Source organism: Stegodyphus dumicola, chromosome 12 (assembly GCF_044657685.1).
Source record: "Stegodyphus dumicola isolate Sdum_Otavi_A_Nest chromosome 12, ASM4465768v1".
Taxonomy (NCBI): Eukaryota; Metazoa; Arthropoda; class Arachnida; order Araneae; family Eresidae; genus Stegodyphus; species Stegodyphus dumicola.
In genome coordinates, this window is record NC_140779.1 from 87,759,183 (window position 1) to 87,784,301 (window position 25,119).

Below are 25,119 nucleotides of genomic sequence, written 5' to 3' on the forward strand. Positions count from 1 at the left end.
TACTGGAAAAATGTTGCTCCCAAACATATATGTTTTCGAAAGAAAATATCACTGACAGGAAAAGCTGAAAATGCATTTTTGAGGTAAATATTTTTTAGGTCTATTTAAAGTTTTATTAGGTTGTGCGTTTGGTTACAGTTATATATTTTGTATTTATTAGTTCGTAATTAAGTTAAAGTCAACTACGTAAGTACACGAAAATGCAGCTGACGTTTTCTGAGACCTCAAAATTTATATTTGGAAGAATATGAGGAAAGTGGCAATCACTGCCGAATGTTTTCTTTATTTACATGCCATTTACAGACATAATTGTACAGCAAGTTAAGTGCTTGCTTTCATATGAGATGCTTCCTTTCATTTCATTAATTTCAATTTAATTTCTGAATTATTTGAAGCATTTTTAGCTATTTTTGATCGTAGACCATAAGTGAGGTTCATTTAAATAACGTGATAGATTCACTGAAAAACATCCAAACTGTGACGAGGTCACATTGAATTAATTATTTACTACGTTATGGCAATATTTAGATATTTGCATCAGATTCCTTTGGTGACAGTTTCATTTTGTTCGCCAACTTGTGTTGTAAGGTGAAGAACAGATTTCATCAGACAACTGTTGTAAGCGGAGGAAAGCATTGCATCAGACAACCGTTGTAAGCGGAGGAAAGTATTGCGTCAGACAACTAGCGTCTTCACTTCTGTTTGCCTGGGCAGCTGAAGGTATTTTGCGATTGGTTGCCTTCTGACGCTGGATCTTTTTTCATTGGGCGGCAAAACTTAACTGTGGAACTTTATAAAAGGCGGTATTTTTTGTCTACGAGAAAGGGAGGAGAAGGAGGAGATTGTGAAGGTGCGAGATGGAGATGCTGCATAGAGAAAGACAGTAAGAGTGGAGTAAAAATGCAAACTTGTGGGAGTTTTTCGTGAAAGCTTTCTTTAGTCTCCCAGTATGTATGAAAGAAGCGAGTTTCTTTCTCTTTGATGTTGTAGCTGCAAAATTTAAGCTAATCTCCTTTTTTTTTTTTTTTTTTTTTTTTTCCCCGGGCTTGGCATTTTCGCCCGGCATCCCGATGAAGAGTACCTGCATGTGTATGAGCTGAAATACACCAAGTCTTCGAAGGGCTGTGTGGAAGAATTGACCTATCTTTTTTGTTCTGAGTGAGGAGGCCTCATATCGTCATGTGACATACCGGATTAAAAAAAAGGAATATCTCTTCAGTATTATTAGTATCCAATAAAGCAAGAATTAAATCTGTTTTCACGTGTTTGTCACTCTCTCGTCACGGCGGGCTATAGACCTGGATCTTGTCCTGGGGTAAGTTGCCACTATATTCCTGTTTATCATAACATGTGACATATACGTTTGCCACCACAACCAACGAAATAATCATTACCACACTTGGTGCCGTGCCCAACCGTTTCGTGTGCTGTGGCAATTACATTAACGTTGCATTGAACTGTATCTATTCTAAGACTGTATTTAAAGCAGTTGTATTTATGAATGTATTTAAAGTGAATATAGATTGTATTAATCACATGAATGATTCAAAGTGTAACTGAATGTATTTAAGATGAATATAGATTGTATTAATCACATGAATGATTCAAAGTCTAACTTAAGTATTATGCTGCAGTGGTAAATTTGTTTGATATTATTTTTATTTGTATTATATATATGATTTATAGTATATGCCTTTATTAGGCAAAAATTTGCATATTTATCATATGTGTCATTTCATAGAATGTTATTTTGTTTAATTGAGTATGCCTAAGACACGACAACAATCTCCTGAACAAATGGAAACTAAAACATTCACATTTAATATTGCATCATTTTCTGGTGATCCTGATACCGTTCGCTGGTTCATTAGCCAGATTAAAGAATATAAAACTCTTAAAAATTGGAATGATAAAGTAGCACTATTATATCTGAAAAGTAAACTTGTTGGTGCTGCACAGCAATTCTTTGTAGAATCGCCTGCTTGTCAAAATGTGACTTCTCTAGACGAGGCTTGTGAAAAACTGATAAATTTCTTTTCGAAGGATTCTAACTCTTCATCTAATTTAATTGCTTTTCAGACCATTCAGCTGTTACCTGGTGAGTCAATGAAAAGTCTTGCTCATCGCATTGAAACTTTGGCTCATGCTACATACAACCATGTTCAAAATAGCAAAGCATTGAACGAAATAAAATCTTTGCAGTTTCTAGCTGCTTTACCAATAGAACTCAAAGAAAATTTAATTAGTGAATCTACAGATAATTTTGATCAGCTTGTGAATTTAGCTCAGCAACATCATTCTAATTCGCAAAATTTGAAAATAATGCAAACACATTCCATTGCTTTGAATAGCAAAGATGATACAATTGAGAGTTTAAAAAGTCAAGTTGAAAACCTCAGTCTTCAAATTGCATTACAGAATGAAAAATGTCAGTTTTGTAATTTAGATAAACATTCCTTAAATCAATGTAATGCTGTTTTGTCTTTACGGACAAGTAATCCCACACATGCTCAAGATACAAATGACCACTGTGTAAATTGGATGCAAGAAACTCCCATATATCCTCCATATCCACTTCCATGCTTATACTGTCATAAATTTGGACATTCAATGTCAGTATGTCGTGCGTATTTGGCGATGTGTAGCCCTCGTCAGAACCAGGTTAGAAGTTCGAGTAACTATGTTAGCAGTCGTCCTAATCTCACTAGACCACAGTTCTATCGCAATAGTACGCGACAAGGTGATAACTCAAATGTTAACAGATTTCCATCTTATGGTCGGAGACCAAATTATTATAATCAGCCAAGATACAGTACCCCTTTAAACGCAAGGGGAGTTCACAAGTAGGTGGCGATGTGACCTCTAATGTTTCAACCAAGTCACCAAAAACCAACTATCATACGAGCAAAGAATCGGAGAGTATTGAAACATATTTAAATAAGCAAATGATAATCGGTGGTAAACCCTCGAGTTCTATCAAAGAGTTTTTGCAACAATTTCATGTCAAAAGTAAAAGTAATTGTTTATGCGCATATAAATAATGTCTTTTCTGATTGTACTCTTCCTTTGATTCATGTAACATTTGGTAAAAATTTGTGCACTTTATTACTTGATTCAGGAAGCTCTGTGTCATTGTTATCAAAAGCTGTGTTTGATACAATAAGATTGGATACTAAAGTTAGATTTTTATCCAGACATGTTCAAATTAAAACTATCAATTCAAATTTACATTTTTCAGCCTGTGCAGAAATATCATTTAAGATAAACAAGCAGCATTTTAAACACGCCTTTTATTTATCTGATGCTTTTCAACAAAATTTTCATGGAATTTTAGGTTATGACTTTTTATCCAAACATGATGTCTTAATATGTGCTAAAAGTGCAGTTGCAAAATTTAATAATTTTGATGTACCTCTAATTAATATGGCTAATGTAAAAAATTATAATTGTAATCCTGTACCTTCAGAATGTTATGCAATTTTGAAACACAAAATTATGTTAGATCCTGGAGAATCGACAATTGCGCACTTAAGAGTCAATAGTCCTTATGCTAACAATCAACCTGTCCTTTTTCAACCAACTGTAAGTAAACACGATATTGAATTGCATCCTGCGATCCACACTCTAAACGACAATTCCTTCATTACTGTCATCAAAAATATTGGTTCGAACAATGTTCATATAAACAAAAACCAGAAGCTAGGTCAAGTCACATCTGATATTGAATTTGCTGAGACCATACCTGATTCTGTAAATTCGGATACTCCTCAAAATGAGTATTGCAATCTTATAACTCCATCAAAAGAGGTTTTAGAAATAAGGAAAGAAGAATTGTTACCAACTGACTTTGATCTTAACCATCTTTCTCCTGAACAAAGGCAGTGTTTATTGGATGTGTTAATCTCTAATTCTGCAGCTTTTTCCAAATCTTTAAAATCACTTGGCTGCACTGATAAGGTAACCCCACAAATTTGTTTTAGGTCTTCGAATCCCATTAGGACCCTCCCTTTTGAAATTCCTTATTCATTGCAATTCCAAGTTAAAGAAGATCTTCAGGAATTGCAGGAAGCTGGTTTAATTCATCGAAATGTTGCTGAATGGGCTTGTCCCATGCTATTAGTAAAAAAGAAGCCAGATCCCAAATACCCTAATAATCCACCCAAATATCGCATGGCTCTTGATTTAAGATTGCTTAATTCTATTATTGAACATTCAATATATCCTCTTCCAAAGATTTCAAAGCTTATAAACAACATCTCCACTTACAAGTATTATTCAGTACTTGACTTAAAAAATGCTTATTGGCAAATTAAACTTCCCGATCACTTGCAGGATGTGTTAACATTTACTACACCTTTTGGATCCTTTGCTAATAGAAGGCTAGTTTTTGGCTTAAAGACTGCCGCCAGTACTTTTCAAGCTTTAGTGGATACGCTTATTGATGAACTAAAATTGGACGGCATCGTAGGTGTGCATGCATATCAGGATGATATTGTAATAGGTGCTTCTGACTTTGATGATATGATGACTAAGTTGACTGCAGTATTGAAACTTTTATCTAAGTATAACATAACACTGTCTCCTACAAAATGTGTCTTTTTCAAAACAGCTATAGATTATTTAGGATTTCACATCTCAATCACATAACTTAATTAAACCCATTTCAACTAATATTGCTAAGATCACTAACTTTCAACCACCTAAGACTGTCCGCCAGGTCAGAAAATTTCTAGGCCTTTGTGGTTTTTATAGGCACCTCATACCAAATTATGCCGAACTTACTGATATTTTGACACAATTGACCAGTAAGAAGAATACATTTAAATGGACTGATGCGCATAGCGTTGCATTTGAGAAACTTCAGCATATATTCTTTTCTGAACCTTTTGTTATCTTACCACAATGGGACAAGGAATTTATACTGAATACTGATGCCAGTGGTCATGCTATTTCGGGAGTTCTTCTGCAGGAACACAACAATGAATTGCATCCTGTGTCATATTATAGTCGAACATTGTCACCATCTGAAAGAAAATACCCAGCTATAAAATTGGAACTTTATGCCATTTATCGGTCTGTTACTGCTTTCAAATCATATTTATATAATCGAAAGTTTACAATTTTGACTGATAGTAAACCTCTGTTGCATTATCAAAAATCTACGTCACCTGCTGACAACACGACTAGGTGGCTTATGGAGTTAAGTGAATATACTTTTGAATTTAAGCACATTCCTGGAAAATTAAATTCTCTAGCTGATTACATGTCACGTATGCAAGATCCTGATCATAATCAGCCAGTGTTGGCTGAAAACTCTGAAGATAACTCAGTTATTCTTCCGTTTGTTGAAACAAATCTTGAACGACCCCAAGTGAATGCCCTGGTTTCTTCTGGAGATCCTGCTCATGAAATTTCTGAGTCAACGTTTCTTGCTGAGCAAAGTTCGGATCCTTTTACTTCAGAAATTATCACAATTTTGAAAAATCCTTCCTTGCTTAATGCTGCAAAGGTACATAATTTCTTCATTAATGAGTCAAGCAAGCTTCTTATGTTTATTTCAAACAAACAAAATAATGCTGAGTTAATTGTTATTCCACAAGCACTGAAATCTAAAGTGTTAGAAATTTCCCATATATCCCATCTTGGGGTGCAAAAGACTTATGAGATTTTATCGAAACGTTACTTTTGGAAGGGCGTGTATAACGACACAAAGAACTTTGTCCTCTCGTGTCATTTATGCAACAAATATAAGTCATTCACTCCTAAACAAGCACCATATAAAGCCATCAGAATACCTAAGTACCCAAATGACTTTATTTCCATGGATATTGTCGGTCCTATAAGGAATTGTGGCCATGTTCTTACTGTTTTAGATCATTTTTCTAAGCATCTTGCTTTATATCCACTTAAAAATCTCACTGCTGAAACTATTACAGGGCATTTATTACAATATATATCTGTACATGGACGACCGGAAATGATCTTGACTGATTTGGGCACACAATTCACTTCATTAGTGTTTGAATCAATTACAAAATCATTAGGTATTAAATTATCTCACTGTACTCCTCAGAGACCGGAATGCAACGCACAAAGTGAACGAGTTAATACTTCAATCAAAACTTCTTTACTTACCCTTCATGAAAAAGGTGTTTCATTTCAAAATGCATTGTTAATCCATCAGAATATTTACAATGGTACTATTCATCCTTCAACAGGCTATTCTCCTAATATGTTGCATTTTGGAAGAAACTTATCTTTAATTTTTGATACATTTCATCCTGATCCAAGGCCAGCTCAATTGGATAAATCCCATTATTTGTGTGATCTTCTAACACAGCTGAAATTAACTTATGAACATGCCTATGAGACGCTTGAGCGAAAACAAGTAGAACAAAATACTCGTCAACTGAAAAATGCGAAATTAAGATCATTCATTATTGATGACGTAGTCTATCTGAAATCTAAGGATACATTTAAACCCAGATTTTCTGGACCATTCTGTATTGTTTCAAAATCAAGTGATGTAAACTACACTATTCGAGCACTTGACAATGAGTTTACTCAACCATTCAAAATTCACATCAATCGCCTTCGTTTAGCTCCAAAACGATTGTCTCACTTAGTTCAAAATCCACCTCCTGCTCCTCAAGTTACACATCAGTATAATCTAAGAAAAAGACAGCACGTTTAAATTTTCTTCTCGTCTTAACATAGTAGTGTATTGGAGAATGTTGATATATATGAAAAGTTATTATTTTGTTAAGTAGTGTATTTATATCTAATTGTACCAAATTTATTCTGTTGCGCCTCTTTTGTTGAATTCTTATGATTGTGCAGGCATAATCATTAGTATTTAAGGCTTGATCACCCTTAAATATCAATTATAGATTCAACAACATTGTGCCTAACATATTTAAAATGATTAAAGGTGTTTTATTTTTCAAAATCTCTCTGTATGATGTGATTATAGTTGTCTTATAATATTTTGTCATCATAAATGCCATTTATTAAGTGTAACTAGGAGTATGTTAAAATTGCAATTTTGCTTTATCATAAAGAATGTTTTCTTATTTTATTATAACGGTTCTCTAATCTTTAGTCACCATGAGATTTTATACGCCCTACTTTTATCTTGAAACTGTATGTGTTATACTACATATTTATAGCATGAAACATGTTTTGCATGGAAAGTTGGTATGTGAATTTTGTTTGTTGTATAGCATGAGGAGTATTGTATGTCATGATATATTTAATTTGGTCCAATGGTTCGATGCATATTAATTTTATACTAAGGGTTTGTGCTGCTCCCTTTTAGGTGCTAATTCAGAATGCTGGTAATATCTAGCTGCATTGCAGTAGCATGAAATAATATATGTTAAACTATAGTACATGGTGCTACTAAATTACTATAGCATGATATTCTATTACTGTGCTTTTGAGGACTCACTGTTAATGCATTTACCACCACAACTGTCTTATATCTTGCAAGTTAACTTTGTTTACACATGATATTTCTGTGTTTTTCTATCCGTATATCCTCTTAAATTCTGAATTCTGTGCAAATAGAACAGAATGTAGATTATGAACTATATGAACAATGTTCAAATTGTTTGACATCTCGACTACTTTTGTGGACTGTGTACTTATTTAACGCACACTTATTATCAATTATATGCCTAGTTCTTCAATATTTTGGACAGATTATGTGAATGTGCAATGATTATATCACTTATTACTGAGTACACGTGTTAGAGACTGTGCCTGAATACTCAGTACGGTAATTATGTTAAATTTATAGACTTTTTGATATTATGGACTCTAATATTTTTCATGGACTTTTAAAATGAATGCTTCCATTACTGTGCGTGATGCACAGAAGAGTATCAATTGGACTTCTTAATCATCTGTGCCAACAGTATAACATTGGATTCTTTGCACAATTATCCATATATTTTGGTGTTAAACGATAGCAATTTAACCAAATGATCTCCATGTTTTAATATGTTAGAAATCGTATGTTTATTTATAGCGCATATGATTATGTTATTTGTCTGACATTTGTATACTAAGTACTTTTATTTATTATGTAAATAGCAATTTGTGTGTAATATATGTATTTTCAACCAGCACTTTAACATGAATTGGCATGAGTTGATATGAGGCTCCCTCTTAACACTAGGAATGTTCTTCGTGCACATAGGATTTTTTTTTTACCCTTTTTTTTTCCGAAGCAGGGGTGGATATGTGACGAGGTCACATTGAATTAATTATTTACTACGTTATGGCAATATTTAGATATTTGCATCAGATTCCTTTGGTGACAGTTTCATTTTGTTCGCCAACTTGTGTTGTAAGGTGAAGAACAGATTTCATCAGACAACTGTTGTAAGCGGAGGAAAGCATTGCATCAGACAACTGTTGTAAGCGGAGGAAAGCATTGCATCAGACAACTGTTGTAAGCGGAGGAAAGTATTGCGTCAGACAACTAGCGTCTTCACTTCTGTTTGCCTGGGCAGCTGAAGGTATTTTGCGATTGGTTGCCTTCTGACGCTGGATCTTTTTTCATTGGGCGGCAAAACTTAACTGTGGAACTTTATAAAAGGCGGTATTTTTTGTCTACGAGGAAGGGAGGAGAAGGAGGAGATTGTGAAGGTGCGAGATGGAGATGCTGCATAGAGAAAGACAGTAAGAGTGGAGTAAAAATGCAAACTTGTGGGAGTTTTTCGTGCAAGCTTTCTTTAGTCTCCCAGTATGTATGAAAGAAGCGAGTTTCTTTCTCTTTGATGTTGTAGCTGCAAAATTTAAGCTAATCTCCTTTTTTTTTTTTTTTTTTTTTTTTCCCCGGGCTTGGCATTTTCGCCCGGCATCCCGATGAAGAGTACCTGCATGTGTATGAGCTGAAATACACCAAGTCTTCGAAGGGCTGTGTGGAAGAATTGACCTATCTTTTTTGTTCTGAGTGAGGAGGCCTCATATCGTCATGTGACATACCGGATTAAAAAAAAGGAATATCTCTTCAGTATTATTAGTATCCAATAAAGCAAGAATTAAATCTGTTTTCACGTGTTTGTCACTCTCTCGTCACGGTGGGCTATAGACCTGGATCTTGTCCTGGGGTAAGTTGCCACTATATTCCTGTTTATCATAACATGTGACATATACGTTTGCCACCACAACCAACGAAATAATCATTACCACACAAACAGTTCTCATTTCCAAATACAATATCGCACGAAATCACACTATCGTCGATTTTTTCATTATAGACCAGAGTTTGAAAATGCGGGTTCGACGCCACTTATCCACCGTATTTACTCGCATATTTCATATGCCTGAGTTTCTCCCTAATGTTTTCAATACAGAACTCTTTAACATCTGTGATTTAGAAAATTCTAATTTATGACAAAAACATAATATATATATACACAGATAGCAAAGTAAATTACATAAGTAAAACGAATACTATTCAAACTGACATTTTAACTAAATTCTTTGAAGTAAAGCAGTTTTAGTAAATTGTCTATTTATATGTGCTTTAATGCTGGCTTAAGACATACTCCCGAAGCAGTATACAGAGTGTCCCAAAAACATTGACCTCAGCTTTTATTCCTTAAACATGATCGTAGACATATAATGTAAATTACAAAGTTACATAAAAAATACGGAATTTTATGAAACCAATTAAAAGTTTTAAGGAATTAAATTTAGAGAAATACAAAGTTTACATTTTTATATGACTCCCATACCGAAATATTCTCAATTCGCAAAATGTGGCCCATACACTAATAAGGTAATGTACACAATTTCTGCATTTTACCACGAAAAGCCACAGAGATATGAAGTTATATAAATGCTGACTTAAACTACATTTTTGTGCCTGGATATGAATTTGGTGTGTGTATTGGTGTATTGTGAATACGGCAAAGCACACTAGGGCTATCTGCCTAAGGGGAGGGATGCCTTCGTGAAGGACTTTCTTAGGAAAACTGGCTCGTATACACGTTATACATGGGGAAAACCACGAAAACGCCCATGCAGCCAGTTCGCGGGATTCGAACCTCGGACCGAATTACTAGTGTTCAACGATTTTACCGCTCGGCCGCGGATATGAATTTGGAAAGTGGAACTTTGTAAATTTGTAAATAAAATTAAAGGTAAGAGCCATATTTTATATGTTTATGATGCATTTCTGCATCCTGTCATCTGCAATCTAGCGGTAAGAATTTACAATTTAATTTATGATCAACCCATCACTGTCAAATTTGTTTAAACATATCTTTGAGAATTTTTATGATAAAATGCTGAAATTCTGTACTTTACTTTATCGAAGTATGGGTCACATTTTGCTAATTGAGAATTTTTCTGTACGGGGCACATATAAAAATGTAAATTTTGTATTTCTTTAAATTTAATTTCCTGAAAATTTTAATTGATTTCACAAAATTCTTTACCTTTTTTTACGTAACTTTGTAATTTATATTATATATTTAGGATCATATTTAAGGAATAAAAGCCGAGGTCAATGTTTTGCGACACCCTATATATACACTGTGTAATTTCCCTATCGATTTTCATGTTCAAATTAAGAAACAAAAAGGGGAATATCTAGTAAAATGGTAAATAATTGCATAAAGGACAGTATTTAGGATTAGGATTACGAGGGCTATCTGCCTAAACGGTGGGATGCCTTCGTGGAGGAGTTTTTAAGGGAAACTGGCTCGTATACATGTTACACATGGGGAAACCAACGAAAACACCCATGCAGCCAGTCTGTTTGCTGGATTCGAACCTCGGGCCGAATTACCAGCGTTTAGCGTCTTTACCGCTCGGCCGCTGGCGGGCCCGACAATATTTAGGATCTAATGAAGTAATATATACATATGCAGGCAGTTTAAATGTATTCGAAATACATGAGGATGTTATTTCTATGACGTTTAAATTTTATTTATTTGGAATTCTAACATCTGTTTGTGCAGTCGAAGTTTATTACTCAGATGTGAAATATAACCAATTAGAGGTCTGAGAAGAGAAAGATGTTTGCAACACACCATCGCTATAGTGAATTTTACCGTAACTTCTGCTTCTCTTGTTTGTTATGTGAAAATCCAATAGGAAACGAAATCACGAAGCGAGAACATTTCTGATGTTACAGCGAAATCTTTTGAGAAAAGACGAACTGTAACATTAATGAAATTCTTTTTGTTTTGTTTATTTAGGCAAAATGTTTGAGAGCTAATCCGAAAAAGGTAAGATAAGTTTTTGAGTCACGTTTTACTACATTTACATTCATTAAGTCAACAATTTCTTTAATTCTCGTCAAATCTCTTCATGTTTATTTATTTAGCTTAACTCTTTCACCACACTCAAAATCTGTTCAATCTAACTCATAGACTGTTATTATGAATTTGCATATTCGAGTTTTGAGATCGTAATCGACCCAGAAACTATCTTTTTTATTTTGAAGGTATCTCCAAACATAAATTTTGGCTGTTCTTAACAATATTTCTGCGCAGTCAGTTTACTATTTTTACGTATTTATACTAATGCATTTATTAATGTGTTTAGGAATACTATTATCGTTACTTTATTTATCATTTAAAAATATCTTACAGTCACTTTAAAATAATCTGACATTGGTCATCGATGTCACAAGAAATTTCTGTAACTTAAAGCTAAAGCTTTACTTTTAATGCTGATAAAAATGTTATAAAGATATATTTTTTGCTGAAAATGCCGAAGAAGAAGGAAATAAAATAGATATATATCTGAAGATGGAGTGTGAATTGTGAGGCAGGAAGTGCTTCCTATTCATGTCTTCCCAAGTTGAGCATAGCTTCTTGAAAGAAGGACTTCAAGAAAAAGAAAATTTCAGGCATATTTTTTACTTCCAAGGGAATTTTTTCAGTCTGGCTATTTCATGCGGAAACGCAAGAGCGTTAAGAGTGAAATATGCAAATCATGTAATATCAAAGTGCCTCAGTTGGGAAAGTTTTACCTTCTTCTAAAGCACTTTAGTGCAAAGAACTCTTTACTTTAAAACGTTTTGCTGTAAATAAAATATCAAAGTGCCTTAACATGAAATAGTACAAATAGTTTAAACAGGTATATTACTCACTCACTTTTTTACAAGGTAGTACGCTATTAATTCAGAAGTCAAACAACAAAAATCAGCGTTAATTTACAAAATTTTCACAGGACTAGTTTCGATGGTTTTACCGAACCATCATCTTCAAGTGCAAAACCGCAAATGAAATGATGAATGGTTCGGTAAAACCATCGAAACTAGTCCTGTGAAAATTTCGTAAATTAACGCTGATTTTTGTTGTTTGACTTCTGAATTAGTATTTATTCGGCGTGTTATTGTGTCTTAATTGTAGTACGCTATGTTAAGAAAAGAGTTTTTTTAATGCTTTTATCTTACCAAAATCTATTTCAAAATATTTTAGTTTCTGTTCATAATTAAGTAATATTTGATCAAATTAAAAACGACTAACTCTTAAAGTCGCATGTAATTAAAGTAATATAAAGTAAATATATTCATTTAATTATAATACTCTAGCTCGAACCGTTTATCGAAGTGGTTTAAGATAAGAGAATTAAGATAAACTCAAAGGGAAGCAGTGTGAGAGTTAATATCATTACTCGGCACACGTATGCGAGTTTAGTTTATTAAGACTTTACAACTACCTCAGAAATTTAATTATGTTAATTTTAGGAGGTCAGATTCACTTAAACTCAACGGTACCCAGATAGCTTCTGCTTATCAGTGAAGTATCTGAGCAGCAGAAATATCACAAAAGCTGAAACGAGCCAAATAGTTCTGATGTTCTAAGCGCTCAACACTACTCTGCTCAGACAGTAAACGTGCTAATTATGGAAATATTATATGTTTAGTACCTCTCAGAAAATTAAAATACTCCGAACTTCGTTGAATCTTTCGCATTTATGGCTTTCTGTCTTGAACATAAAACGCGGTATTTTAATGCAATACTAAATTAAAAAATAAAGGTTTTTGAGAAGAGTAAATGGAAAAATACGCTAATGTAAAATATTAAATTAAGAATACAGCAGCCTTAGCTCGGTGTATATTTTCAATAAATTCTACTGATTTCAAAAGTGATTATACACAGGTCTGTCCTCTACAGGAACAAAGAGAAAATTGCTTCTGTAAAAGAAGGATCTGTATCTGATTACTCTCGAAATGGACACACGGTTATTCAAAGTGTATACAAAATAAGATTATCCATTTCTTTAAAAAAAGAGTTTTCTTATAATATCATACAGAAATAATTAAACATGATCTCAGCGTTTCTCAAGCATTAAGCGAAAATTAGTTATTATTTACTTACACAGATTGACTAGGATCTCGGAAAAGATGCCAAAAAGATTTTTCTTAAACTGACCTTGATTAATAACAGACTCAGTACTGTAGTACTACAGGTGGGAATAGCTTATAGATATCAAACATTTTTATGATTCAAAATAGAGCAAAAGTCCCTGTAGTAATATTAGTTCCATTATGTATTATTCCTGTAAGTTCCATTATGCATTAATAAATAAAATACGAAATAGCCATATCTTTGTGTCCAAAATTCTAAAGGATATGTATGATCAAATCGCAGAAGTAGCAGGTAAATGTAAAAATTAAATTACACGTAATGGAATTATTAGTTGTCAAATCCACAACTTATATTTCTCATTTACTTCCTAAATTTGGGACAAAAATATTTATTTTCATTCAGTAATAGGCATTGGAAAGTGATTTAACACAATAAATTCGTACTCAAAAATGCATGAAAATTCGATGAATAAATATTTGTTTTATTTAATTTATTAAAGCAAAATATACGTTTTACTAGTTTCAATTTTTGTTTTACTTCAATCGTATAGAAATAAATAGGTCGCTTACGTACTTTCCCATCAACTGCGAAAGTTGGCGGAGATCTAGCGAAATTTAGGCCAATGATTCCACAGGAAATTTGAAAATATGGACTACACTTTGTTTAGGGACCCACCAGCGGCTGAGCGGTATAGTCGCTGAACACTGGTAGTTCGGTTAGAGTTTCGAATCCCGCGAACGGGCTGGCTGCATGGGCGTTTTCGTGGTTTTCCCCATGTGTAACGTGTATACGAGCCAGTTTCCCTTAAAAAGTCCTCCACGAAGGCATCCCTCCCCTTAGGCAAATAGCCCTCGAGGCTTTGCCATAATCACACACACACACTTTGTGTAGTTAGACGATAAACAGACGTAAATTATGCTGCTTGATGTAACTCACCTGTCGAATGGATATTTTTTTGTCACATCCATTTTGAAACAAAATCCCATATCATGCCAATAAACGCAAATTTTACTTATGCTGGGAAACAGTAACTTTGAAAATACTTCATTGTATGTGTTTTCACATAAAGTAGGAACCAAATTAAAAAAAAAAAAAGAAGTTAGTTAACTTCTTTACAAAATTATACTGATTTATCACGGATTAATTGGTTTTACGTAAGACTAAAGAGAAGATCTTATGAGTGTTATTGTGACATCAAGCTCATTGGCGCCGAATTTCCCTGTTTGGCGACAGATTTCCTCTGTTGAAAATAATCGACAGTAAAGTAAAGTACGTAAGTACAAAAAAGGAATTTCATAATTACAGAAAGCTCCATCTTATAATAGTTAAATTGTTAAAATTTGCCTTAAAGTTCTCTATCATATTTTGTTATACTTACATTAGATTTAGATACTTGATTAGAATTGTAAATCATAAATATTTAAAGAAATAGAGATGTGGGCACCTTTTCCAAACACCTTTTGCACTTTTGAATACATTACATGGATAGAGAAATAACCTACCTACTAATGTTTTTATATGCTTATCACAATTATTTGGATAACTTTTTGTAATAACTGTGATTAATTCATATATTTGATTATGATCAATCCACGATTCAAAGTTAACGTTTTACCATATAAATATCTATAAAATAATAAAAGTTTTATTCTTGCCTTAATATGTACTTTAGTACATACTCTGATGCTTTAATATCCTTTTATTAAACACCAGTTATAACTAAATGTGTGAAATATTTCATCGATACAATTGAGTTCCATTTAAATAAGATGAAACCGATTTAAGTACATTGAAAAGGCTTTCCCTTAAAGTATTAACTTGCTTTAAAGAAAGTTAATTGTGTTGGAGATCGTTACACTATTTATTTTTAATTTGTAACAAAATGATGCTTAAAGAAATTCCAAACCATGTTATTTATTTTTCTCACATATACCTGCAGCTAACCATTTATTAAGTTTTTAATCATGCCTTTAGAATTAACATATTACTATACTTAATATTATTCATAAAACTTATTTATTATTTATTGAGCATTTCAAAAGCTTCTTATTTTTAATTGATTTTACAGATTTATTAATTCCTTCAATTAAATTTGTTTAATAGCTAATAAATGCTATTAATTTAACGTATTTCTATGTCTAATTAGTGTCTTAAATTTTAATAGAATTGCAAATCCTGAATGTATAGTTATCAGAAATAGACTTGTAAATGACTATTTTAGGGATCGCTCAAGATATTTTAATTTTTCCCTCATAGCGTAATTGCTTCTCTGGAGCGCAAATTTAACAAAATATATGAAGCAGGAAGAAAAGTAACACAGTGTAACACTGTGATAATGACTGGGACTGTGACTGATATGACTATTTTAATATTACATTATTCTAACCCCCAGCAATGAAAACTGCTCTTGCTTTACTAATGAGATTACATTGCGACTATTGTAGGCAAAATCAAAAATTTAACTAATTATATTATGATAAATAAATTATACTGTATATATTTTTACTAAATTCCTTTTCGTTTCCGTAACTTACAAAAACTAAACCTTGCACAAAAAAAGGGGGTGGCAGTTCTATATCTAACATTCTACTGCACCGATTGCTGAAATTCAGCTTGCGTGTTCCATGTTTTGAAAGCGCGACTTAGGATATATATTAGATTTATGTATAGCATTGTTATAACATAGGTATTTTGACACAAAATCGGACTTTTTCTGAAATAGCATAGAAATATTTTTCCATATTTCGATTCTACGACTCAAATATTAAATTTTGTAATTTTTGGCGAGAAATTTATGGAGAAATTTAAAACTTTATCTTGCCGCGTTTTTTTTTTTCAGTTTGTGCCAAGAATAATTCACTTGGCAAACTTCTTAATTTATAGCAACGTATTTTACTTTCCTTTTTTTCATTGTACACGCGCAGAAAAAAGTCATCGTTTATACTTTCAAATAATTTTAATTAACGCCAAGTGCGTAAACACACTTGGCGTTATTATTGCTTATAACAAATATGCCAAATTGCAAAACATGCCAATATGTAAATTCACGTATATCTTAGGAAAGTTTCGAATAAAAAACTCTATTTTTCTGCAGGTGTGCTACTTTAAGATGACTGAAAATATTTTATAGTTTATAATTCAGAATTTTTTCAAAATTATAAATATTATTTAAAAATACAGATAAAAAATAAATCATAAAAAATGGATGAATTTTACTTGAAATGAACCTAAATTTCAAAATGTGAAAGGAAGAATCAAACAAGTTTAATAAAAGAGAGATATTAGTAAATACATACCAAATTCAATTAACATGGAGGAGCTAAAATTCAGAGAACTAATTTTTTAAAAAGTAATCGTGCCGATTTTTACAAAACTTGGCACTCTGGTATAATGCAAGCTGTAGAATCGAAATATGGAAACACAAATGGCATCTTATTTCAGAAAAAGTCCGATTTTGTGTCAAAATACTCATGTTAGAACAATACTATACAAAAATCTCATAAATATTCTAAGTAGCTCTTTCAAGACATGGAACAGCTAAATTTAGATAATCGGTCCAGAAAGGGAGATAAAGAACTGTCCCATTTTTTGTTTTGGTGCGAAGTGTACATCATTCAAATAAAGTATGATCAATGGAATATTAAAGATATTTAAAATGCGCTATTAACTACTGTGAAATACATTACAGTTTAAAAAAACGTAAAACCTGGAAGGAGTGTAGCGACTTATTCTTCGTTGGATATTATAAAGCAGGCATCACAGAACAAATTATTAGCATTTTAAAATGATACCCTTTACTCACGTCACTGCAATTAATATTCTGTGTGTTAATCTTTGACTACTGCTGCTTCCTGAATACATTTGGCATAGATTTAATAGCTTCTCATGCAACAACTATCCAATGTTCTTCAATTTGCTCCCAGTACTCACTACGATTTCCCTAGAGAACTAACACTCTTCGTTTCATCACAATCCACTCATTTTCGATGGGATATAAATAAATTGATCTAAGTAACCAAGGAGAATTGGAAGCGTTGTCGCTGCTAAAGGTGACTTAAATTTTTCCTCCAGGATAAAGTCTTTGTACCAGAAAATTACCTCATAAAGTCATTGCAATCACAGATGTGCCCGATTGTCTGTAACATACCATTGACTTTCTCAGCTCTCTTTGAGGCAGCATAAATTTTGCAAGAAGTGTATTAAATTCAGCAGTAGTATACACAAAAATACTTCTTTATGGTGCGTTACGTCGGGTATGAATACACTTTTCTCCGAATCTCTCACCTCATCAGCGAACATATAAACGACCATCATGTTCACGTACACGAAGTCGTGATTCGTCGATGAACATGAAGGTTATGTCTCTCAGTCTGCAATGATGGACGATCGATGACACCATTGTAGTCTGCCAGTACATTGCTGAAGTGAAGTAGTTGCAGATTACAGTGGTGCTCCAGTCTGCAAATTGCTGTGACATGACTCTTGCGAATGCGTTACCGATCAGTGTTCGCTGTACCAATACTGTTGATGATGTAGAATAGTCGGTCAAGGACATTCTGATGAGATGAAGATCATCTCTTTACACTGTCTTTATACAACGTCCAAAACCTTTACCGTAGCCTGTATTCTTCTTTGAACTTATTACGTCAAACTCCTTAAATGATAAAACCACTCAATTCCACTTACCCGGGAATGCAATGCAAAGAGATATTAAATTCTCTCATACCAGTAATGCGTCTTTTATCAAAGTTGCTGATGTGATTCTACCGTTACCGTATCAGCCGTAGAGGTATTCTTACTCACTACTAAACAATTGTTAAAATTGTTGTCCAGCCACGGGAGTAAATTTACGTACTCATAGCTCATTTACATAATCAAGATTTATAGACCAAGAAGGCTGAAATGCTAATAGTATTTCTATATTGCCTACTTCACATATGATAAAAATCTTAAAAATTATCGTCTACTTTCCTTCTAGGTTTTCTTCCTTTTTTTTAACAGCAGAGGTCATTGGAAAAAGGGAGATTAAATAATAATTGCAGAATTAGCATTGTTGGTTAAAAGAGATATTAATCTAATTAAAATAACTTACCTCTTCCATCCAAATGTTTAACTGCAACAAAAATAAAAATGCAGTTTATTACCTATATCTAATGCTAACGTCTAATATTATATATAAATATGATACATTTTCTTGCAAAATACAAAATAAAATAATTTTAACTCTCTGTATCCCAAATGCAAATCAAAGTTTCTTTTAATTACTACATTGTTTCATTTATTTTTATTGCATTAAAGACTAGCTGCATAGTCCTTAAAAGCATTACAGCACCCAAATATTGTAAAATAAAAATTTAAACTTTTATAAAGTTCAGTTGAGTAATTTATTACATCTTTAAAACTGCCTGTATCAGGTTCATACTGTAGCAAATCCTCCCTGGGGTAAACATGCATGAGTCCAGATGAAATTGATCGAAGTGATCATCTTAGATAACGATTACCGATTCTTCTTTATATTTTTAGACTGTTTTATGGTGGTTATTTTCAGCAGTGACCGTTTTATGGAGGTGGTTGCTATGAGAAATGCTTTTAGTTGCCCTAAGCTAAATAATTAAATTCAAACGAAGACAAAATATTAATAAACTAATGAGGATTGTTGGTATAGTTGACTTCATTAAAAAGCAACATTGTTTCAAGTGGTAAATATATAAGGTATTTCTCCCGCCTTCTTAGCGAGCCGTATGTTCTGCATGCTCAGCGCATAATTGAGAGGTCCGCAGTTCAATTCCCGTCGGAGGCGTTTGCATATTTTTCATCTTGCCTGCTTCCATAAAATACCTAATTTCTCTACAGTGGTGCCCGAACTAAAGAGGATGTTGGAAGATGATTCTCCTCATCCAGGATTTGGCAATTGGGTCCCCTAAAAACCCAGTCGCCCTTTAAAAGGGGAGTATATAAGGTATTTCTCCCGCCTTCTTAGCGAGCCTTCATGGTGTAATGGCCTGCACGCTCAGCGCGTAATTGAGAAGTCCACGGTTCGATTCCCGGCGAAGGCGTTTGCCCATTGTTCATCTCTCCAGCTTTTCAAATTAATCTAATGTCTCTATAAACATAAAGTTTAGTATTCCTTATGCAGAATCATGAATTATGATAATAGTGCAAAAATATTTTTATATTGTCATAGAAATGCAAATGATGCTACGAAATTCAACAGAAATCACACACGACTTTATAAATTTATAACATCTATAAACATCTATAATTTTTTCCTTGTAACTATATATACTGTAGCATTAACTGCTAAAGGTACTGGTGTGTTCTTTAAATATTATATTATACCATATTTAAATTTAGCTATAGAATTATGATAGTTTAGTTACCTATAGAATAATGATAGATAAAATATAATAATAGTTTTAACTGCATAGCAGTAGGAATATTACACTCGTTTTTCTACTTATGACATTTGAGAATATTTCTTAATATAATTTATTTACATTGAAGTTGCACTTAAACTCCATGAGTGTATTTCCTCAGGATGTGTTTGTATAATTTTTCTGTAGTTTTTAGTTCTTTTGTGGTTGTATTATAATTCGATTAAAAATTTTATCTTGCTTAATGTTAATATAAAATCAGCTACATGTTTTGCACCTTTTTTTCGATTAAAACTAATCTTGGGTGCAACTATTTTCTACGAAACAAACTTCATTAGACGATAAAGAATTTCAGGCATCTGCTATTTATCACTAATTACCGATAACTATTATAAAGCAGATATTTCATTATAGAACATTTTTTAATTCCTTTAAATTTAATAAAATAAGTAAGGACGGGAAAGAAAGAATAATATGTTAGTTCATTTTAAAAGGATCTGCGCACATATACATCGAAATGGGAAGAAGCCATTTTCGGATTTTGTTGATTTTATTTTCTAAAATTAAAACATTAATAGTATAAGAATAAAGGAAAATATACAGGTTTTTGAGAATATGCTTTTTTCTCACATTAGTGCTTAATATGAAGAAAACAGTTCTTGAAAAGGAGTTGTATGTTTCTAGCTCTTAAAGTAGTAAGAGCTGTTCATGCAAATTATTTTAAGTTTATTTATTAGTGAGTATTATAAATGAAATTATTTTTAAAATAAAAGAGAACATCATATCGTATACAGAGAAGTTTAATTAGAGCATTTTCCTAAGTAAATATTCAATTACGAAATAGACCAGCTCCATAATAGTAAAAGTCAACTCTTTTGACATTGCAAATGCATTCCTTTTAGAATATAGTTAAGCGAGTTAGTTACCTCTAACAATAAGCATGAAGGCAATTTCATCCGCCCCGTACACATTCTGCACTCTGCACGTATAGTTTCCAGCGTCATCGTCCTCCACATCTTCGATCAGAAGGCTTCCATTGTTCAAGAACTTCGTCCTTCGTCTATCACGAATAGCTTGGCCCCTGAGGATGCAACAAATCCATTGACATTTTCACTGACACAAAGTCAATGTTTAATTAATTAATTGAATCTCGCTAAATATTGATCTCTCAGCGTCTGAAAGTGCATGTGGGTTGAGGTGAGGGGACGTGTTGGTAAAGGTTAAGACGCAAAGTGTATCCAATAGAAAGATGCATGAATTACCTGCTGTGCCATGAGCTTCCGCTAATTATAATTCGAAATACTAACTACAGCTATTTTTGTAAAAGCAAACTTTAATTATAGTAAACGCATATTAAGTTATTATAAACTGCTTAAAATCAATTACATGGTGATACCGTTATGATGCGTTACTAACAAAATATTTATTCGCAAGTATCAAACGATTTTCGATTATCGTCTTGATAATTAAACGTATAAAAGAAGTATTTTAATTAATTTAATCCATAAGATTTCCTTTATGCATATAAGAGAAATAAATTATAATCTGATACTACACCTTAAGTGAGTATCGTCAGCAGTAAATATGCATGATATCTTAAAGCTTGTAAAGTTAGTTTTGAGTTTTTTGTCAAACTATAAGCATATTTAATGCGTAGCCCTGCAGACTTATTAGTATGAGATCATTTAAACGCTGTTTACCCTTACAGACAATAAAAAGTAAGAAATTGTATTCTAGGGAGTTCTACATAAATATATTTACATCTCAGTTTCAGTCGGTTAAAAATTTAACCACAAAATCGTTGTGTCGAATTTATAAAAATATTACATATACTTAAATTAAATATATCGATATTTTAGGTCTAGACGTTAGTGAATAAAATCTGCAAAACCTACTCATATAAAGTGAATAAAACTGAAAAAGCCAATTATATATTTACGGAATCAGTTTAAACTTATTTAAGAAAACAAATCTACGATCTTAAAATACAACGTGTAAAAATGTACAATACTATCTGTCTAATGAAAGATCAGTTGCTTACTTAAACGTCCAAATTCTTTCAGCAGCAGGTATTCCAACAGTTTTACAGGGTAGTTGCACGGATGATTTTCTGCGTGCTACAACTTGCTGTGAAAATGAGGCTATCCTAGCAGGTACTTGAATAAAGGAAGAAATAAAGAACCGGATTAATAATAAAACTTAAATTATATTATATCCACCAGTCTTAAATAACTAAATAAATTTAAATATTACTTAAAATCGTAAGCAATTAACAAAGTATATTGAACAAAAGTAAGCGAGAAGATTGTTCCTACTGTTGGGATAAAAACCGGCTTTTTAATTTTCGAGGATAACATTATACTCATTTCAAGTTAGATTTCGGGCCCACCTGCGGCCGAGTCGCTGAAAAGTCGCTGAACACTGGTAGTTCGGTTCGAGGTTCGAATCCCGCGAACGGGCTGGCTGCATGTGTGTTTTCGTGGTTTTCTTCATGTGTAACGTGTATACGAGCCAGTTTCCCTTAATAAGTCATCCACGAAGGCATCCCTCCCCTTAGGCAGATAGCCCTAGTGTGCTTTGCCATAATTAAATACTCACAAACCATCAATTTAGATTTCTTAGAGGTTTTCCTGCAAAGCACTTCTCGTAAAGGACGTAATTTCCATTCTTTCCTAGAATGTTTTTCCCATTGGCGGGCCCAGTTCTCCCACAGACGTCGGCCAATACTAAGGCCAGAAGCAGTGGCCACTTTATTATAAAGGCATCTTATAGGTGGGCCACTTTTACCTTCCATGAGAGGACGACAGAAAAATACCCTCATGCCTCGTAGCCCGTATAGGGACATAGGGCAAACATTGTTTTGCAAGGTGGACCGGGCTGCGTCTTAACAAAACAAATACCCTCATGCCTTCTCTTCTTCGAACCCGGGCCCTTTGTTATCGCAGTCGGCTCTCCTAACCACTATATCGTCTGGGCGGCTCTTTATTAGAATGAAATAGAAAAATTTGGTCTCAATCCCACCTCTTTTATTTCGAGCAAACATTCCAGCTTTCCTTGGAAGCACTAAACCTTCTACTGTGTTGACCGTATTAGCAAGGCTTTGATGAAGTTTTACTGAGCTGCGATGAAACTGTAGCTAGCAAAAATTTCGTGTCTTTTGTGCTAATGTTTGCATTGAACTTTCTCATTTGTTTACTATAGATCTTAATTAATTCACATAAGACATAAAAAAATCACCCAGACTTCTTACGCATTCGTACGTATGATGAGAGTAGTTGATGAGCCGTTAAACAAGAATGACTCATAAATGGAAATTCAATTATTTCATTACATTTCGAATCTATCAACTAAACATTTAGGTGAGATTCTCATTATGTGTCAGATTTGTCAATATATTAGCATAAAAACTTATTATAAACGAATACAAATATCAATATAAGCATCAAGCGAAGTATTAGGCGGTTAAATGAATAGTGCTAATGAGCCTCATGGTTTTCTTAATCCGTTGCTGTTTGAACCACGCTTTTCTCATAATCCGCTTTGCATATGAATGTGTTTCTGCTAATAGTAGAGATTAAATCAGAAAAAGATAATATTGTTGTAAGATTTTCCTTCAGTTATAGTTTAATTTAGAGATCTTTAATTAAAAATATAAATTAATTCAGGTAACGTGTATAAAGTACAAAGGGATGGATGACTGGATTTTCTAATATATGTAGTATTTATGTTTATATGAAAAGCATACGTATTAAAAGGTTATAATAAAAACTATTATCTTATTCCAAACACACCAAGACACTTTTTTAAACACACCGAATAAATGAATCGTACAAGTCATAATTATATTTTTCGATTACAAATTTTTAAAGTATTAAACATCTATAACATAATGTCATAAAAAAGAAATGGAATAACAAAAGAAATTGTAAAATATTAATCCACTGCACGAGAATCTAACTTCAATGCTAGTAAAAGAAAGAATTTAATCTTACTACTTCACCGGAAATAAAAATTTTTAGCCTGGTATAATATATAGAGGATAAACTAAATAAGAAATTAGCCCACAAATTTTATTGTCCTTTAATCTTACAAGTTAATTAAAAATTAATTAATTAGTTTAGAAACGTCGAAATCAACAAAGGCTGCATCCTCTGTTATCAGGAAACGTGCATTATTCGAAAGAAACGTTAAAGGTGTCAAGATCTGTTCAAAGCTTTAAGAGCATTAATTAATTGTTTATTTATTAGTTTTAAGAAAATAGTTCTAATTTAAGAAAACATATAGTTCTATAAGATAGCAACAGAGAAAAACTGTTACTTTTCCAAACGGTAAGCGCTTTAGACAAGCTGAAAATTAAATAATTCCATTTCAGAATTCTAATTAAGATTCACTACAATTATTTTTAAAATTCACTAATTTATTATAAAAAAATTTGCTTGTAAAAGTTGACATAATTTTCATCCTGCTTGAAGAACGTATCCGGTAAAACAACAAAAAATTAAATAATATAATCGAAGCTAAAAAGCTATAAAATAAAGAAATAAATACAATGAATATTTTATAATGAATATAAAACAAGTAATAATGAACATTAATTAAATGACTAAAACCACTGAAGGGCTTGAAGCAAGAAGGGCCCAGTTTCACATTTTTTAAATTTTCAGGAAAATTAAAAAAAAAAAAAAAAAAAAAAAAAAAAAAACTTTCCTTTTTAAATTTACATTTTAAACGTTTGCCTTCATTCAAAGTGATAGTAAAAATGATTTTTTACGGCTACTTCAATGAAAAGAACGACATTGTTTTTACAAAAAATACCCATGAACACAAAATCTACCAAAATGGAGCTGGACCCTTCTTGCTGCAAGCCCTTCAATTGTTATATTAAGATATCTGTTATACACTTGAATATTTACAAGATATTTTTTCAGCTAAATTAAAAATTTTGTTATATTAAGATGACTAAAAATTTAATATTTATAGTCATTATAATAAGGTAATTCGCTTTAATATTTAAAAATGTTCCATACATCTTACAAAACGCGATATCTTTTATTCAAGATTTATTAATATCTATTAAATATGTTATTTAAGTATCAATTATATTGCTTAAAAATATGGACTCCCAATGGGCAAGCGATTTTACATTCGTAGTTCCGACCTAGATTAAAATCCAGGAGAGCGGGCTGGCTGCATGGGCGGTTTCGTGGTTTTCCTCCATGTGTAAGTTTTTCGAGCCAGTTTCTCTTCCTCTAGAAAATCCTCCACGAAGTCATCCTTCCCCTTAGGCAGACAGACCTAGTGTGCTTTGCCGTAATCAAATAAACCAAACCTAAGAAAACCTAAACTGCTAGCCAGAAATGCAACACCGTGAAGTAAGTTTCCAAACAGCATGAAACATGCCT

At 32.7% G+C, this 25,119-nt stretch overlaps 1 protein-coding gene across 1 annotated transcript in view; it reads right to left on the reverse strand.

Moving 5' to 3' along the window:
* LOC118200827 (cell adhesion molecule Dscam1-like) overlaps positions 1-25,119 on the reverse strand; it is a 1,398,975-nt gene that overhangs the window by 60,160 nt on the left and 1,313,696 nt on the right. Inside the window, exons 23-25 of the mRNA XM_085827411.1 lie at positions 21,759-21,873; positions 20,644-20,798; positions 18,436-18,456 (exon numbers count right to left, since the gene is read on the reverse strand). Coding sequence (XP_085683537.1) covers positions 18,436-18,456; positions 20,644-20,798; positions 21,759-21,873 — 291 coding nt within the window. The remainder of the gene's footprint in view (positions 1-18,435; positions 18,457-20,643; positions 20,799-21,758; positions 21,874-25,119) is intronic.